Raw genomic sequence first — 18905 nt, 5'->3', positions numbered from 1 at the left:
TACCTGCAGCAAAATATTCTCCGGTCAGCCCAAACCACAGCTGTCTTGTGCTGATTGCACATGGGGAAAGCAGTGACCCCAAGGATATAACCCTTAAAACTCCCCACTGGGAGTGACCAGAGTTTCCCAAAGCACACTCCCCAAATGCTTCCCAGGAGACATGCTCCAGTATCTGCCAAGCATGCCTGCCTCGCTTTTGGGTTTTGATTTCCATGAATTGGCAGAATTTTTTAGTCTTACCTCTGCAACATGCTCTCAATGCTCTGTTATGGAAATGAGACATTTTTCACTTGTTTTTCATTTCTGACCTGGGGGGAAAAAGCCCAAATGTTAAATTATGCTGAGTATGAACTCCAGATGGACTTGTGTCAGCAAAGTGTCACTTCAGAGTAAGAGACAGTAAAAGCCAAGCTGTTTCTTAGGGTGTTTCACTAAGGACTTTTGAATAAGAATTTAGTTTCTTTTTTAGCCACTCAGGGATTCTATATCGAAGCCAACAGCTGCCTCCTCATTTCCCAGCATACCCATGCAGGTAAAGGAAAACAACAATTGCAGAAGGCATTTATTTTCTTCTTTCACAACAATTGCAGAAGGCATTTATTTTCTTCTTTCACTCATCTGAACCAAATTACTGTGTATGGGACTATGTTCAATTAGACTAGCATGTGACTTTTAACCTCCCTGGAAGCCATCACTCCCAATCCATCACCTGTAAAAATATACTAATATTACCATGAGCTAAAAAAAATGAAATTGTAAAAATAAAAGCTCTGTAAAAATTTGTAAATGGACAGAGTTAGGGAAGAACAACTGATGTGCTCTGTGTGATACCTGCATATATTTTCAGTACTTAAATCAAATGAAATTAAGTAAAAATGATAATGGATAAATTCTGTTACCAGACTTTTCAAATCAAGTTTATGTTCAAACAAAAAGTGATTCAAAACCCATGGTCTATGCTATGCTATTGGAAGGCATGTATCAGACACAGTTGCAAAATACAGTAGTGGAGTTCTGAATTCACTTAATTGAGTTTGCACCAGTGCAGCAGATGTAGGAACTCAGTCTTAATTCTGTCAACAAAAGATTTAAACCAGTTATCTCATCAAATGCCCCTTTGCCACATTAACATGTTGGTTTGTGTACAATATGATCTGAAAGTAACACAAACCAAAATGTAATTTCATGGCAACCTCCTCTTTCTGGAAATCCTAAATAACATCCAAAGATTCCCATGGCAGGTGGTTGGAACTAGACAATCCAAACGTCCCTTCCAACATCCAATCATTCTGTGATTCTAGTTCAGGGTGTTCCCTATTTTAGGTGTTTGCTTGCACACACAAGGGAGTTTTTCTGAACTTCCCCAGTGAATGAAGCTTCTGTAGCATACGAAATTGTGTTGGGAGATGATGGCAACCTGCATGCAAGGCGTTGCACCAACATCTCACAACTTATCAAACGCATTGATGGTGCAACGCAGTCTAGATCAGGATTCTTGTGCTATTAAAAACCATGGTGTGTCCTACCTTTCCCCCACCTCTCCAGCAATGATGATGATTCTCCAGGTGATGAAAAGACTCAAGGTTGAGTGAGATACAGTGAAATCCCCAAGGTGAAATCAGCAGCTACAGAACCCGGTGTGCTCCACTGCGGCCACACCTGACGCGTCCCCACAGCCCGGCTGTCCCCAAATGTGGAACACAAATCCCCCCTCCTCCTGCTTCACCACCCTCCAGCTCCGAGAAACACCGGGGCTGTGGCAACTGTGCCGAGCCCCGCGGCCGTACTGAGGGGCACGCTGGGGGCCGCGACTGCACTCCTGGATTTGTCACTGGGGGGTGTCACTGGAGATGTCACCGCCACGTCTGGCACCAACTCACAGCTCCCCTTCCTGGGTGCTGGGGAGTCCCCCGGCCAGACTGGGGCGGATTGAGGGGCAGATCCATTCAGAGGGGCAGATGGCGGGCCGGGTCCCCTGAGAGGGGCGGATTGAGGGGGGAAACTCAGGGGAGCAGGTTGAGAGAAGATCCTCTGAGAGGGGCGGATTGAGGGGCAGATCCCCTCAGAAGCGCAGATCGCCTCCGAAGAGCGGATCGCAACCCCGGTCCCCTCAGAGGGGCGGTGGGAAGGGCGGGTCCCCTCAGAGGCACCTCCCCCCTGCGGGTCCTGAGGCTGCCGGGGGTGGCCACAGCAGTGCCTGTTTGCCGCGGCGCGGGGCCTTTCGGCGGGGCTGCCCCGGCGCGCCTGCGCGCGGGCCCGGCCGGTTCCGGTGAGCGCTGAGGCGGCGGAGCGGGCGGACATGGCGGAGGGCGGCGCGGAGCGGGCCGATGGCCGCATCGTCAAAATGGAGGTGGATTACAGCGCGACCGTGGACCAGAGGCTGCCCGAGTGCGAGCGGCTGGCGCAGGTGAAGCGGGAGAGGAGCCTGGCGGGACGGACGGGCTGAGTCATGGCGCGCTAGGCCGCGCGTGGAGGCGGCGCGGAGCGACCCGCGGCCGCATCCTGCCCCAAGATGCGGTGTTGACGGGTCCGGTCGCGGGCTCTCCGTGCCGTGCTGAGGAAGGGAAGGAGTGGACGGCTCCGTCGTTTCAGGGCTGTGTGGAAGGGTGGGCAGGATGGAGGTTCGTGGCCGAGCACTGAAACTGCTTTCCGAGGCAGTGGTCACGGCCCCGTCCCTTCCAGAGCTCATGGAATATTTGGATAACGCTCTCAGACACATGGATTCTTAGGATGTCCTGTGCAGAACCAAGGCCAAGAGTTGGACTCGATGACCCTTGTGCTTTCTGTCTAGCTCAGCCTATTGTGTGATTTTGAGACGGGACGAGATTTCGGGGCGCAGCCTCGCGGGTGAGGGAACCAGAGGGCCCCAGTCCACCACAAGGGCCGTGGCTCTTCCCTGCTGGCTTTGCACTGCGGAGTTGCTTGTTCATCCCGGGGCTCTATGCGCTAGAGCTGCCTTCGTATCACAGGTCCCGGGTCAGGTTGGACAGACAGCGCTGAGCATCCTTTAACTTGGTTACATGCGAGCTCCAGGGAACCAGGGCGGGCCCTGGGGCTGTCTCTGCCTCTTTCGCCTCAGTAAACAACGTCTGTGCACACGCCCTGGGTGACCGCAGAATGTGTTCCACATGGGGTTATAGTGATGGAGCATCGGTGTTTTATAAAAAAGTTCTTCTGTGGATTGGAGATTCTTATGCAACTCAGATCTCAGAAATGACAGAACCATAGAATCACAGAGTGGTTTGGGTTGGAAGAGGTTTAAGTTCATCTCATTACAGCCTCTGCCTTGGGTAGGGACACCTTCCACTAGTCCAAATTTGCCTTGGTCTTCCAGGGATGGGGCAGCCGCAGGTTCCCTGTTATTGCTGTCATTTGTTGTCCCAGTAGGATGGTATCTGACTCTTTATATGCTGAAAATGCTCTGCTTGATCCACATGTCTCATTGTGAAAAACACACATGTTGTACAGTTCTGAAGGAAGTAGCCTAAAAATAGATAAATTGCATCTTAGATGATTTTAAGACTACTGTATGGAGGGCAGGCACAGGGATTTTATCCTGCAGGCACAGCTCTGCAAAGGAATGGGCACTATGGCCATGTTTCATTCTGCAAGACATATAAACTCTGTGGCAGTAAAAGCACATCCCTGAGAAACCATTGTATGTAGTCTAAAATATTTTAGCTGGAATGTTTTGAAAGAAAATGAAAACTTCATTTTCTTTGGTTTGTTATTTCTAACAATTTTTTTGTTCCTAGTTTCTAACTGTTTTTTGCAGCCCCACCATTGCCATGGGCTGTTGCAAACTCACCCATAGAACTTTTTTTTTTACTAGATATTTGCTAAGATTAGTGATTTAGAACTAAAAGGACATTGTAGTATCTTACACTCCTCTAAACAAAGGCAAATATGGTTCTCAAAACCCCTCCAAAACCAGAACTATTATAATTCCATGCTTAGCCTGTAAAGCTTGTAGTTAATGCTTTGTATAATACACTGTAATTATGATATGAATATGGGTGAGAGTAATAGGAGAAGAATTTTTTTGGGCAAGGTATTTAATTGCATATCTGATCTCACTGAAAACTCTGTTTTGGCCAGAGAAGAAATGAGTTTTCCATGCAGCTCAGTGAACGTGAGCTCACCAAACCTGTCTGAAACTTGCCAGGTTTCTCTCCCAAGGCAGACAACTTAGAGCATGTGTTGTGCAAAAATGAAACTAGTACGTCCCCAGTTTTATCTCTGTGTAGAACTGTGTATTTAACGTAAATGCTATGCATACATTTTTTTTTAAGGAAAAGAAATCAAAAATCTGTACAGGCTGGCCTGTGTTTTTATTTATGTGGGAATTTGAGCTACTCTCAGTTTAAACTGAATTATGTACTTAACTTATGGAGATAATTGTTTGCTTGTCTTATTAGGAAGGAAGATTGCAAGAAGTCATTGAAAACCTTCTCTCCCTGGAAAAACAAACACGGACGGTGAGTAGTGTGTGGTGATGCTGGCATGTGTAACACTCCTCACGTTCCACTGGATTAAAGTGAAGGGACTTGGAGTATCCTTGGAGTATCAGTCTTTCTTTGCTTTAAAAAGCAAATCAGTAAGACCAGACACAATGGTTTTTTCCCCTTTGTGCTGGAAGGCTGCAGGTTGTTTATCCTGTCTCTGACATCCTCTTGGTTTGTTACAGGCTTCTGACATGGTCTCCACATCCCGAATCTTAGTTGCCATAGTGAAAATGTGTTACGAAGCTAAAGACTGGGATGCTCTTAATGAAAATATTATTCTTCTATCAAAGAGAAGAAGTCAGTTAAAACAGGTGAATTTAATCATTTGAAACAAAAAATAAAACTGTATTTTGGAGCTGTGCTACGTATCTGGTTCCCCAATGTGTGTAGGGACTTTCTGTGTGAAGATGGTGTTTCATCTTTGCACTCTTCTGCAATGTATATTGTGGATATATTCTTTATTCATGTTCAGATGTATATTAAACAGAGTTACTGCATTTTATTGTGCTCATATGAAATGTGTGCTTTGCATGCTTGCTTTTGAAACTGGCATTCTTTGGCATAAAACACTTGCATTTAAGGAAGAGCGGAGTTTATTACACTCTGTGTGTTCAGTTTGAGCAACAGGTAATTTTAGTGGCGTCATTGTTTTAGGAAGGAAAAGGTTACCTATCCTTTAGTGTGCAGAAAATCACTAGTAATATCACTAGTGTAAAAGTAGGAGTAAAGTTTAGTTCTTTGACATGCACAGACTGTGGCTGAAGGTGTGGATCAATCCAGTTGAATTTTGTGGACCTTCTTGAGGAAGACATTTCTAGAAGTTTAATTCTGGGTTTTTTTAGAAGTAGGTATTATAATAATAATTTTACCAGCTTTGTCAGCATTGTTACCAGAAGTGCACATTCCCATACCCGTGCTTGCTACTGAAGGAAGAAATCCTCCCTCTTCCTTCCCTTACTGAGGAATCTACAGCTGTTCTAAGGAGAGAGGGTAGTGCATACAGTTAAGAGAAGGTACAAGTCTATTCAGCCATATAGGTCTTAGGGCAAGCAGAGAAATTCTAGCAGTCCATTTGAGTCCTGTGGATTTGGTAGAAGAGGAGTTGCTTTCAGGATAGAACTGCATGGCATGGATTATTTTCAATAACTAGAGAAACTGGGATGAAAAAAATGACAGGAAAGCACAATGTTTGCCTTGTAGCATCAGTCTGTAGCATCATTGTACACATCTTCATGAATCAGAGATGAGATGTGTCTTGTGTGCTTTTTGCTAAAATGAGTATATTCAGTGTGCTGTGAAACTATTTATTACTTACCTCTGAGTGTTACAGCTTGAATTCATTAGGGAAATCTAAAACCACAGTATGTTTTTCCCCTGTTTTCATACTAGGCAGTTGCTAAAATGGTCCAGCAGTGCTGCACTTACGTTGAAGAAATCACAGACTTACCAGTCAAACTGCGTTTAATCGACACGTTGCGTATGGTCACAGAAGGAAAAGTAAGGTTTTGTTTTAAGACTCAGTGTCTAAAAGGTAGAATAAAAATGTTTGCCTTCCTTAAAAGTGTAGCTTCTTAGCATTAGTTTTTTAATCTTGTGCAGCTAATACTAAAACTAATTTTTAAATTACCCTGAGAAGCCAACTAGTTTATTTCCTTCCAAAAGACTGCGGATATTTTCCATATTTAAATCATTCGTTGAAACACTGGTCATGTTCCTATGGTGTAGGTATTTGGTTGTGTTATTAATATAGTTAGTAATTAATTTCAAAATTCTGAAATGCCATTTCCTTTTCACTTTTTAAAAATGTTATATATTAGAATTTGTTGGGGAAATGGGCAGGTTTAATTTAATTTCGCCTGCACTTAGAAAGGTATTACATATAGTTATGATAACCGGAAGGGCATACCAAGTGAGTTACTTACATTGCGTTCCTTTTGCTTTAAAAAAAGAAATAATTCTGAATTGGGCAAATTTGTGTCAATGTTATGACTTCTGTCTGTTAGTCTAAATTATTAGTAATCGAGTCTTGTTGATTAATGGCTGGTTAGGACTGAGTGAAATAATTCAAATGGTTTGTGTTATTAAAGTTAATTAAAATGTAACTTCCCATGTGTTTTGATATATTCTAGCAGACAAAGTATGCAATACTTTATTCACAGTGCATATCCCTTTGTATTTGCTTAAAGAGTCCTAGGTCAGTGTAGACATTATTTTTTAGATTAATTTGGGCCATAAAAATTTGGCGTGTCAGTTATGCATTGTATTTCATCAGTGTATGTTGTGGACAGTGCTAGTGTAGTGGATGGATATACAACAAATTTAGTAGTTATATGATGACAGCATCAAGTGTATTTCCCAGTGGGAGTTCCCAGAGTTTGCACTCCTCTTTAGAGAATTCCAGTATTTAAGCTCTTCTTTCTGCCCTCAGATATACGTGGAAATCGAACGCGCTCGCCTGACAAAGACACTTGCAACAATAAAGGAACAGAACGGGGAGGTGAAAGAGGCTGCCTCGATTCTGCAAGAGTTGCAGGTAACACCTTGGAACTCACAATTGCATCAGCAATAGCAATTAATTCTGACTGTCCTGAGATTGTTTAGAAACCAAATCAGATATGTTTGCAGAAATGCCTGGAATGAGATGAACTGTTATTAGTGAAACTGCAGTTCAGCTTTAACTGCTTTTGTTAATCTCATGGTTGGGTTACATAGAATATTTCCACTTAGAAAGTAGATTTCAATTTTCTACCTAGTGCATTGAGTGTAGTGTTGGTGGATCCTTCGGTGTAAGTGGGGGCAATAATTAAAATGGTATAACCTTTATTCCATTTCCAGCTTTCCTTCTGCTGTTTTGTTTTAGTGTGTTCCCCCCCCAGACAACCTTCCACTCTTCTGGCACAGTTAACTGCCACACTTGGTGACACTAGTCACACTAAGTGACACACTTCATTTTATTCAGCTTTGCCAACATTAAGTAGTTATAATTTCATTTCAGGTGGAAACCTACGGTTCAATGGAAAAGAAAGAACGTGTAGAATTTATCTTGGAGCAGATGAGACTCTGTCTAGCTGTAAAAGACTATATTCGGACTCAAATTATCAGCAAAAAAATTAATACAAAATTTTTTCAAGAAGAAAACACAGAAGTAAGTAATTGGAGGATTTCTCACTCTTTTTCTCTCCCCCCACCCAAATTTTAATGTGACTTCAATCTTCAGGTCTGAGTATATTTATTTAAAACCCTCTGTTTTCTGGGGTTCAGCTGAATTTCATTTACCTGTCATGGAGCTGTGTTAATTTGACTTTTTGACACTGTTTCAGAAACTAAAGTTGAAATACTACAACCTAATGATCCAGCTGGATCAACATGAAGGCTCCTACCTCTCCATCTGTAAGCACTACAGAGCCATTTATGACACTCCCTGTATTCAGGCTGAAAGTGAAAAGTGGCAACAGGTAAAAAAACTTTCCATATGAAATGTCTGTATTTCTATGTAACAAGTACCCATTTCTTACCACATCAGTGTACAGTGGATGAAATAGCTCATCAGTCTGTTTTTAATTTAAATGGTGTATTAACAAATTGGTTAGTTGAAAACAGATTATATGATAGAGTTGATTTCAAAAAAATGTTTATAGCCAACATCTTCATTATATTACCTTTGAAACTGAGAATGTCTCAACTGTTTCATACAAGTGTAGGGATTATAAACAGCTGTGCAAGTGTGGTCTAGTGGTGCTGTTGTGTGTGCAGTACAGATGTCTTTCATGTGAAAAGTTATTTTTCTTCATGTATTTATTCAAAATACTACAATTTTGGTTAACCTGTGTCAATTTAAATGTACCACAGTTAATTTCTGAACGATAACATCAATTTCACCATAACTTCTTAATACACTGAGCTTAAATCTTTTATATATTAAACTCTCAACTCTGTATCAGTTTTGGCAATTCCTTTGTTTAATTATGGGAAAAAACCCACACTTTTTCCTTTTAAACAGGCACTGAAGAGCGTTGTTCTTTATGTTATTCTTTCACCTTATGACAATGAACAGTCTGATTTGGTGCACAGAATTAGTAGTGACAAAAAGCTAGAAGAAATCCCCAAGTATAAGTGAGTATCCTTTCTAATAACCAATTCTTAGATTAAAACGTGTCTCTAACAGTGCAAGTTATGCTGAGTCTGCTGTAAGCAACTCTGAATTTAATGCTTCATTAAGAATACTGCAAAAATGTCATGGTTGTTCTGTGTGAAAATGAATGTCTCTTTTAAGAGAAAGATCTTTGTTAGAAAAACAGTCTGACTTGAGCTGCCCCCATTATTTATGGTAATAAGAATAAAACATTTAAAATTATGCCTTTGATCTATTTAAAGTATGAACCAGGCCTTATTAATACAGGATTGTAATCCAACTGTACTAAACCATTTAGAGACCTCCTAAAACTATTTACCACCATGGAGCTGATGAGGTGGAGTGCCCTAGTTGAAGAATATGGGAAGGAGTTGAGAGAAGGATCCCTTGACAGTCCTGCAACAGATGTTTTTGGCTGTACAGAGGAAGGTGAAAAAAGATGGAAAGATTTAAAGAACAGAGTTGTGGAACATGTAAGTAGCAGTGTCTATAAACAGTAGCTGTTTACTCCATGCTTCAGCTAAAAATGCTTTTTTCTTGCCATATTTTAATGACAAAGACAAAAAAAGTAGCGAATAAAGAAAGCAGCAGGTCAAGTGTCTTTTCTGTTGTGTTGTATTTCAGGATTTTATTTGCTTGTATATCTTTATTGTATTTGTATATTTGGCATAGTTGACAGCAAAAAGATCATATTGCACTCAAATGAGATTTAACATTCCTGTTTCAGTAAAGCATAAATCTGAAAGTCTTGCTTTGTATTAACTTCATAATAGGTTGATTTGTTTTCTTAATAATTTATCACGTAGAGACTTTTATACCTTCCACCAGCAAAAGAGCTGTTTGTTCACAGCCTCTCATGTCCCTCATGCTGGACTGCCATTAGAGCACTACAGTTCCTAATCTGCTTTTAACATGGACTTTTATATTTTTGCAGCCTGCTTCAATTATTTTTTGCACATAACCCTCTACTCTGAACACTTTTATTCCAGAATATTAGAATAATGGCTAAATATTATACCAGAATTACAATGAAGAGAATGGCACAACTCCTGGATCTATCTGTTGACGTAAGTCTTGCTTTGCTTATTGTTCTTTCATAAGGGGGATGTGTTTGTGCCAGAGATGTGAGTATTCAGCAGAGTAATGTTCTTGTTTGATTTGATTTTCTGCCTTTATGGGAGTTAGAAAACTATCCATTAAATCTTAAACTCAGTTTCATGATGCACGTTGCCCAAAAGGCAAAAGCTGCTCTTAGAAGTTCATTTATTTTCAAGGCCTTGTGTAAATGCTGGAGCTTCTTGTCTGGTGTTTCACTGTTGAAGGGTTCTTGTCCGTGAGTGATGAAAACTGACTGAAGAGAGGGTCCTTCACCTGTAAATGTCTATATTCATAGGTGGTGGCACTTCGGGAACACAGGGTGGAGGCGTCTTCCTGCCCCCCTCTTTTGTGTTTTCAAGAGCTTTCCAAGTAGAATGACACAACCTGGTATTTTGAGTGCAAATGAAAAGCTTTACCCTTTTCATGGAATCTGCTTTTCCCACAAACTCAGAAATAACCCTATTTGACAGTGGTCGGTAATTACTGGGCTTTTCCCAAGCCTTGCTTGCCACATGACTTGCTCTGGTATCTGTGTAGCCAAATACTCCAAAGTGTAAAAGTCTATTTGGGTTGTATATTAAACTTTAATTTCATGAAAGATAATCAGATATAGGTCAATTGAAAACAAAAAGATTGTTTTTTGGGGTTTTTTTTAATAGCTTGTGCTAGTACCTTGCATTGCCAGCATGTGTAATATTAAAGTATCTTGCGTTTTCTAATGTACAAAATTGTTACAGTTGTATATACTTGTGTATAAAGAAAATCTTGTTCTGGGTGCTTTCATGCTGTTTGGGAGGAATTCTGGTGTTTTGTAGGTAAAAATGCTATTTTCTTGACTTAGTGCTGTTTGTCTTTACAGGAATCGGAGGAGTTCTTGTCTAACCTAGTAGTTAACAAAACCATCTTTGCTAAAGTAGACAGGCTGGCAGGAATTATCAATTTCCAGAGGCCTAAGGACCCAAACAATATACTCAATGACTGGTCTCACAAGCTCAACTCCCTCATGGCCCTAGTTAACAAAACCACACATCTCATTGCCAAAGAAGAGATGATCCATAACCTGCAGTAAGGTGCCTCAATAATCTCAGTGCTTTTAAAGAAGGCATTAAATCTTCATAATAGAGACTATTATTACAAGTGTGTATATGGTTTGTTTTCTCCCTGTCAAGCCTCCCTGGTCTAAAATTTAGAACATAATTCTGAAATTCCTGTTGACAATTAAGTTCCCTTGATTATTCATTCAGTTGTTAAATGTTTTTGCTACAATTGGTGAAAGAACAGAATAAAACTGTATTGCCTGTATAATAATAGTCTCATGATTTCTATTTTTTAATGTGTACCCTTATCTGTCTAACATGTAATTCTGTGGTTACTTCATTACAGGACTACTTTTGAAGCTGTGATTGAGAGTATATACTGTAAATAGTAAAATCCTAGGGTTTTACAGAGGTAACTTAAAATGATAATAGTGTAAAGTTATGTCAAGGTATTTTTTTAACAAAAATCTGGATGTTTATGCTTAAGAATAATGCTGTTTCTTATGATTTGGTAATACAGTTAGAATTTATTAATTAATTCTGAACTGCCAGAGCAATCAATACGTAAGTACCTAAATCTTTGATTGGTGCAAGTCATTTATTTTGCCTGTTGTTACAGTTTGTAAGGGCTACAGCAGCAATTAATCAGTTAGCTAAGCAGGTACTAGGAAGCTGCTGCTTGTCATCATGAGTGTGTTATATTCTGAGCAGATAATGCCTTATTATTTAAACCTCCTTGTAATGGAGGGAAGCTGTGGACTTTTCCCCCAATCTGTTTTTTTAAGAAAGTAAAATAGTAGAACAAATAGTGTAGTAAGAATCAATGGAATGTCTTTGAATTTGCTCTGAGTTGGAATGATTTTTAATGCTAGCCATAACCATTCCAGTCATAATTAATTAAGTAGAGACTATAATTGTAAATGATGTATTGAGACATATATAAATCTCATCTCTTTACAAGCACACTGAGCTTCATTCAGGCTAATGCTCTTTTCATGTGAATACACGGGAATTGGGAAACTCCAAGCAGGGATTTTGAGTGAGAGAAGTCTGAAGGGACAGGAAAAGATGGAAGCTTGTAAACAGTGATTTGCATTTGAAATGCAGATGTTGGACGTAGCTGATGGGAAACTTGGGAATGTAATTTGGAAAGCTTGTAACTTTCAAAGCCTTACCAATCCTGCTCATTGCGTTTGAACAACAAAAAGGCAGCTGAACTAACAGTAAGGGAAGGAAGAGGAGCAGGTATTCAGAATGCACAGAGTATTTACCATCCAGCTTCCTCAAATGTACTACAATCCCAGCTGTACAAGCTCTTCAAAATCTTGTTATGACCATTTCTGAGCATGGGATGTTCTGGCTATTGGGAGGCTTCAGTAGCATGAGCAAAACTGGCTGCTGTCAGAACAATGGACAAAGTAGCTTAAAAGACAATATATCATCTGGAAACTGAGGCAAGAGCTACCAGAGTGGGGAACAATGGGTCATCAGGGGAAGTGGGAACTTGCCTCTCCCTGTTCTTATCATAAACATTTTCCTTCCAGTTGCAGTCTGGTCTGGAATCTTAAACCCCAAGCATTTAAGCCTCTGATGCTTCTACCAGATATGTTGGACCTGTTTCCCCAGCCAACCCTCTTTGCCTTCTTATCCTAGAGTGGAATGTTTCAGTGGTTCCCTGGCTCTTCTTACTGGATTTCCTGCGGATTCTCCTCCCTCTCTGTCCAGGCTCTATCCCTCTCTGCTGCCTTTGGCTGCATTAGAGCTTGAGTTTGTTGGAGAGAGAGGAAGTGTTTATTCTCCTCTCACAACCACCTTTTGCTCTCAGCATTAGAAGGAACATGGAAGAACTCTTTTTCAACAGCTCAGGTATCTCCTTAAAAGTCAGTTCAAAAGGATGATGAAGGGTCATTTTCATGGTCTGTATTTGTGCCAAAGATCCACAATGATCAAGCTCTCTGTCTTTTGATCTGACAGAGATTTTTGTTTGCACTTGGAACACCTTAGTTTTGGGTTGGAACATACTGCCCAAGGCAGACTCTTTCCCTGTCCTCAGAGTGAGACTTCTGAGTACTTGTTGCCAGAAGAATTCCTCAGGGTTTCCCTCCCCATACATCACAAAAATAAATAGAAGTTTTAGAACAAAACTCTGGAATTATTAGGCTATAGGGTAACTCCAAGTAAGTGGAAAATAATCTATTTAGCCTAAAGTTTAGATATATGTCAGATATAACTCCTCCATGAGCAATTCAAAGGTTAGCATAGAGACATACCAGTTTAAAAAAAATGCACTGACTGAAGATCTTTTGATCTTGACAGTGTGGGATCAAACCATCACATTACTCTGACCCTTGTAGTTTCTATCTCCTGAGTGTACCCTCAACATCCCCTTGTTGCTAGTTGCTTCTCAACGCTCTCATTTTGTGGATCAAAGGAGAAATGAATTAGTTTGAATATTACTTTAGAAATTACATGTGCTTTAAGCAGTCCACATTGAAATGTTACCCTTGGATAATTATGAAGTAAGATTAAAGTTGAGATCATCCGTTCATTAGAGGACTCTGGAGGAATTCCAGGGGAATTTTCATGCTGGAAAATCAAAACTTGCTACTCTTCAGCCTAATAACCAGACATTAATGGCTGCCTAGGAAGGGTTTGCTTTATTGTTTACTAAGAGTAAGAACTACTGTTGCTATCTAATCCCTGGTCTACTACTGCCTTGTTTGTGGCAGAGGCCAAACCACTTAACTTCTGTTACTTTCCCATGATTGCTGCTTCTGAGGGAGTTCAAAAATTTATAAAGGTCCAGTGTGCTAAGACAATAAAAACATTGCTCCTGTTGCTGCAATCTGTCTGGCACTTCATTGAGAAAGGCCTCCTGTTGTTTTGTTGCTCAGGGGTGAATGATCTGTTCGAGAAGCCTGCTGGGATGTTGGGCTTGCAGGGTCAGGGAGGCAATTCCCTGCTGAATGTATTCTATTATGTCCTTATTACTCTTACATGTTAATTGTAATGGTTTTTCCAGCATTCCGGTTAGACATCATGAGTAGAGCTGATTGAAAATGGAGTTTTCTGTATTCACAAAATACCAGTTCCCAGAAATGGGAGTGAGCATAGAATGAAATTGATTTTCTGAATTTCCTGTGAAAGCAGAAAAGAAAGAAAAAAGTAGCAGTGTAAGTTTCAAATAATTAGAATAGTTTTGTTTTGAAAATGTAGAAACCAAGCTGCAGTTGTGATTCCAAGTGTGCAGCTCATGGGCGAGCCAGGACTCCAGGGCTTTTTGGCTACCATTAGGCCTGGAGCAAGTGAGGGTTTGAGAGTTCCCAACTCTGCCACACCTTGCCACGCTCTGCTCAGATCTCTGCTTCATGGCAGGGAGCCTAGAAGCCCTGAGTGGCCCCAGGTTTTCAAACTCCTGGTTTTGGCAAGGAGCCTGGATTCTCCAAGGGCCAGGGCATGGCTCCTAGCTTCACAGAATAGGGGGAAGCCCTGTGAGCCAGCATCATTTAGAGTCCTGACTGAAGAGTAGGGAGACAGGCTGTGTTAGGGCTTCTGCACAGGCATTCCTTGTGCACATGGTCCCTGGTAGGGTGGGCTTTCTAAACATCCAGTAAGAAATCGCTATTTTCAGATTTGAAAGATTTCAAAATCCTAAAAAATGTACAAGTGGAATTGAGTTTGATATTGCTGCATTCATTGGAGGGTTTTTTAAAGTTTTAACCATTGTAATGAGTCCCTAGAAATATCACTGTTAGGCTTTTGATGATCTGAATCCTGTCAAGTCTCATGATGCTGAGTGGGAATTCCTTGTCTTTGTTACTCTCTCATGCATCCCCATTATGCTTTTGGTATTACATTTCCAACATCCACTGTTGCTTTTCTTCTCCCCCCAGACTCCGTGTCACCTCCTGCTCCTGGTCTCTTTGGGCAGAAGTCTAGCTCTGCGAGCTCTCCTCATGCTATGAAACCCCATTGGATTCCAGGAATTTAGGGAGTCTGGAGAATTCTGGAAATGCAAGGCAATAGTCAGCATGCAACATCTGGTTCTGTGCCTTGCCCAGTGCTATGTGAAAGCCTGGCTTGCCAGCTCATCCTGGGGGGTTGTGTTCGAGAGCAGAGGTTGGAAAGCAAAACTGCAGCTTCCACTGGGGTAATACACATCAAGGAAAGAGAGAGGTCTCCTATAGATAGATAGATACTGAGTTCTTAGAGTAGTAGGAATATAATAATCTTATAATAATAAGATACAATATATAATAATCTTATTTTGTTAAATTATCCTTTAATACTGTATTGAAACAAGTCAGTGAAAGCTACAAGAAGTCTATTTCTTCCCTTTCTTCCCAGGTAATCTCTAACCAGTTCCTGGGCCATTCTCTGCCTCCTGGGATATTACCACAGAAGTAAATTAGTAAAAATTTGGGTTTTTTTAGGCCCTTTGGATTTGGGATCTCATCCCTTAAGCTAGTTGCTATGATTCTCACGCTGAGCAGAATTTCCAAGGTTAATGAGCCCTTGGAGCCCCATTTGTTTTGGACCAACAGTCTTCATCTTTCTATCTGCTAACAAGGACCTTGAAAGAGGTTAGAGGGGACAGCACATGGAAACAGGAGAGTTGTTCCAAGCTTGCAGGCTGTGCTTGAACAGGGCAGTGCTTGGCAGCCACCCCCATCCCAGAGCTGCCGGTTCCCTGTCCAGCCTCTGGCACCTCCACTGAGGGTTTATGCAATACACTTGACCAGTCCACAAAACAGACTAAAACCTCCTTCATATGGAAGCTAAAAGGGTTAAAGTACCAAGATCATTAAAAGCAGTGGGTGCAAGAGCACATCTCCATGTTGTGTTTTATACATTGGTGTTCCCATGGTCCTCCCCAGCTCCTTTCTGGGCTGTTCCTGCTGGGCAGAGTTGCCACCTTTTCGGAGCAGCCTGTGCTTCTTGCTCCATCCAGTTTGGAACTTTAAATCAGCAGAGACAGAGTGGTAAGAATGGGGTCTGTCACTGAACAGATCTTCCAATAACTCAGTCACTGCCACACAGTTTTTTTCTTAGCACATTATAAAAAAAATACTGTCAGAACAAATGGACTCATAAAAAGCTTATGTAAAAAATAAACCAACTAAATTTGTCTTCTCCAAATTAAACTTCAGAGGATATATGTGTTTATATCTAAAAACATGCATACATTGATACTTTATCTTCCACTGTTTTTTCTAATTATCATTTATTTTAAAGAAAACCTTTGCATTTTCTAACAGAAGAAAATGACCAGTAAGAGAAAGTTCACTAGGTACCAAAGACAGCTTCAAAAGTAAAAGGACTAACTCCATTTCAACAACCTGGACTGAATAACACAAAGTTAGTTGGATCCTAAACACAGTTTCAGCTTTCTTTGATCCCTCTTCTTGCACAGTGCCCACAGAAAACACAAGTCACGGTGTTAGGGAAGGTGTCAGGCTGGCAGCAGGGACAGCAGAAATTGCCTATGGCAAGCTTCACAGGAGCTCAGGAGCACAGGAGGGTTTTATCCTGAAATGGCATCTCCTGGGTTGAGGCTGGGACCACCCACACTCCCCTCTGCAACAGCACAACTGCACTCCCAACTAGTTATGAAGCTGAATTAAAAATTAGACTGCCTTAAGAATGGGGCGGTAAATGCAAAGGATTTATTTCCTCCTGTATTTACATTGTTGCAAGGAGCTCTCTCTATAAATGCATTACTGATGAATATTGAAAACCTTCTTGGGCACAAGTATTTTCTTGCAGTGGTAATGCATCAGAGGCTTGGCTGGTGGTTATTCTTCAAAGAGTTATGAGGCATTAGACGTAAATTTAAATTTAAATGTAAATACATTATACAGAAAGATCCAATACTAAAATCATCTGGATCTTATTTGAATTAAAGGAGAAGGAAAAGTTTTTAAAAAACAGTGGAATTCTGTTTTGGTGATAAACTTTCCTAACATTCTGAAGTAAGCTGCTTTCCCCCAATTTCTTGTTCACTTTGCTCCAAAGCACAACAGCCTTACAGAGCACAGGGCACCCATCCACGGAAGCTAAGCCAGGAACGCCTTGAAAAAGCCAGTCTGCAAAACAGCGTAGGTATTGAGAACTGATTGCCAAAGAGTCTGAAAACACAGCTAACAGGGAAGATTACTCCATGAAAATAAAACTGTTATGCAAAGCAGTTTCTGGATTCATGAGCAGTCCTTCAGCACAGGATGATGGGTTTGGAAAACACGGTGACAGCGTGAGCAGCTCCTGGGTAGCCTCGGAACCTGCACCCGGCCTCCCCCAAATTTCTTTGAGGGAAGAACTTTAAAAAGCCACAGGAAAATAATTTTTAAAAAAAATTAAAAAAACCAAAAAAACCCAAAGCAAACAGACCAAAAAAAAAAAGAAAATCCAACTCATGCAGTAGAAAAAACATAAGAAAGAGTAATTTCCAAGATTTTTTCAGGGGTGGGCTCTGTGTCCGGCTCTGGCCGGCCCCCCCGCCTGCCGGTACCGGTCCCGCCAGCGACCCTCGGGCTCTGCAGCCGCGCTCCGAGCCCAGGGAAGGGGAGGGGGAAAAAGAGAAAAAATAAAGAAAACACGGAACCCCCTCGAAGTAGTCGGTTTCTAGCGCGGGTGGCGAGAAGGTGGCCCCGGACGCTGTTCCGTGAGGGGATCCCGGGCTGCGCTTCAGCGGCCGCCGGGCTGAGGGGATATCGGGTCCCGGTCCCCATCCTCATCCCCATCCCCATCCCCTATCCCGGAGCGCGACCCTGTCCCCATCGCCGTTCCGTCCCGGTCCTGGGCCCCACCCGGATCCCATTCCTGTCCCCGTCCCAATCCCCATGCCGCTGCCGATCCCATTCTCGTCCCCGTCCCGTCCCGTCCCCGCACACCGCCGCCCTCCGCCTTCCGGGCCGCGGGGAGGGCCGGCCTTTCCCACAATGCTTTGTGGGACGTTGACAAGTGGATCCAAGATGGCGTAGAAAGTAATGACAGGTAAGTCGGGACTTCCCCGTCCGCCCCCGCGGGCACCGAGCGCGGCCCGCACCGGCCGCCCGCGGCCCCGCCGCGCCCTCGGGGGGCCCGCGGGGCCCCGCGGCCGGCGGGGCGGGCGGTGCGGGGCGCGGGGGCCGCGCGGTGCCGGCGGGAGCGGGCCCTGTGTCCGCGGAGGGCCTGCGGCGGCCGCCGCTCGCGGGGTGTTTACGGGGCGCCCGGCCGGGCCCTGGCGCCGCCGCGCCCCCCGGGGCCCGCGGGCGGGCGGAGCGGCCCCGCGCCCGGCCGGGCCCAGGGACCGGGCCGGAGAGCCGAGGATGCCTCGCACGAGCCGGGGGTGCTCCGGGGGGGATGCAGGGGGTGTGGGAGGCAGCTTTGTTTTTGTACCGGGCGGGGCGGGAGGGGATGGGAGAGACGGCCAGGAAATAACAATGGTGAAATAGAAGTGAAAAAAATGGGGTAGGTAGGGTTTGCTGAGGGATGGAAAAACAAATTGGAGGAATTTAACAGCTGTTGTAAAATTACCCCCTCGGAGCGGTTGAAGGGTGGGCAGATGAGCTTATGTTTTTGTTTTCTGCAGGAGGCTTTGGCAGGGAGAGTGGAGTGAAGTCGGGAGTTTTAACACAGGTCCTGAGAGCAGCTTTTATACCCTGGATCAGCTCTGAAACTGAAAACAGGAGAGTTTCCACTGCACATTGCAATACAGCCCTTCCAGCAGACACTTATATGTATCTTTTTAGGGCAAATCCCCAGGCAGGAGAAGGATCTGTTACCCCTCCTGCGGTGGAAGGTGTCCTTTTGTTAATTTCCAAAGGAGTGCAGTTGTTTTGGCTTCAGTGCTTTGTTAGGCAATTGTTGTTTGATTAGAGTAACATGATTAAACATATCATTGATGGAAATTAAGAAATAACTGGGGGAAACAGTTGCAAGGCTGCTTCCCAGATAATGACAAAAGTAAGAGTTAACAAGGTAACAGGATTTTTGCATTGTATCCAAGGTACAGTGAGCTTGACAGGAAGTTTTAAAAGAACACATTTCACTTTTCATTGAAAAAATAAAAGAATTCAGTTGTGAGACAGAAAAATACCCTGAAAATTGATATCCCCATTGACAGATTGAGTGTATCATCACAGCTGGTTCTAT

General features: G+C 42.6%; 2 protein-coding genes across 6 annotated transcripts in view; both read left to right on the top strand.

The window, feature by feature from the left end:
- The first annotated feature begins 2236 nt into the window (after positions 1–2236).
- Positions 2237–11043, top strand: PSMD12 (proteasome 26S subunit, non-ATPase 12). The gene is made up of 11 exons (XM_005526666.3): positions 2237–2407; positions 4419–4478; positions 4688–4816; positions 5895–6002; positions 6934–7038; positions 7501–7650; positions 7826–7960; positions 8506–8618; positions 8936–9110; positions 9627–9704; positions 10595–11043. Exons 1-11 carry the CDS (start codon positions 2300–2302, stop codon positions 10802–10804), a joined length of 1371 nt encoding a protein of 456 aa, XP_005526723.1. The 5' UTR covers positions 2237–2299; the 3' UTR covers positions 10805–11043.
- A 6681-nt stretch (positions 11044–17724) lies between these two features.
- Positions 17725–18905, top strand: part of HELZ (helicase with zinc finger) — an 85529-nt gene continuing 84348 nt past the window's right edge. For 4 of the 5 annotated variants that reach the window (XM_014255758.2, XM_014255757.2, XM_005526665.3 and 1 more), the window contains exon 1: positions 17725–17765. In XM_014255758.2, coding sequence (XP_014111233.1) covers positions 17759–17765 — 7 coding nt within the window. In that variant the 5' untranslated portion in view covers positions 17725–17758. Of the gene's footprint in view, positions 17766–18370; positions 18390–18905 lie in introns of those variants that run through there. The other variant, XM_014255756.2, reaches the window with a different exon arrangement.

This window comes from Pseudopodoces humilis, chromosome 21, assembly GCF_049639895.1.
Source record: "Pseudopodoces humilis isolate 2021_Gansu_Grassland_sample_001 chromosome 21, ASM4963989v1, whole genome shotgun sequence".
Taxonomy (NCBI): Eukaryota; Metazoa; Chordata; class Aves; order Passeriformes; family Paridae; genus Pseudopodoces; species Pseudopodoces humilis.
The sequence above is the reverse complement of the archived record's forward strand: the minus strand, read 5'-3'. Positions and strand labels throughout refer to the sequence as shown.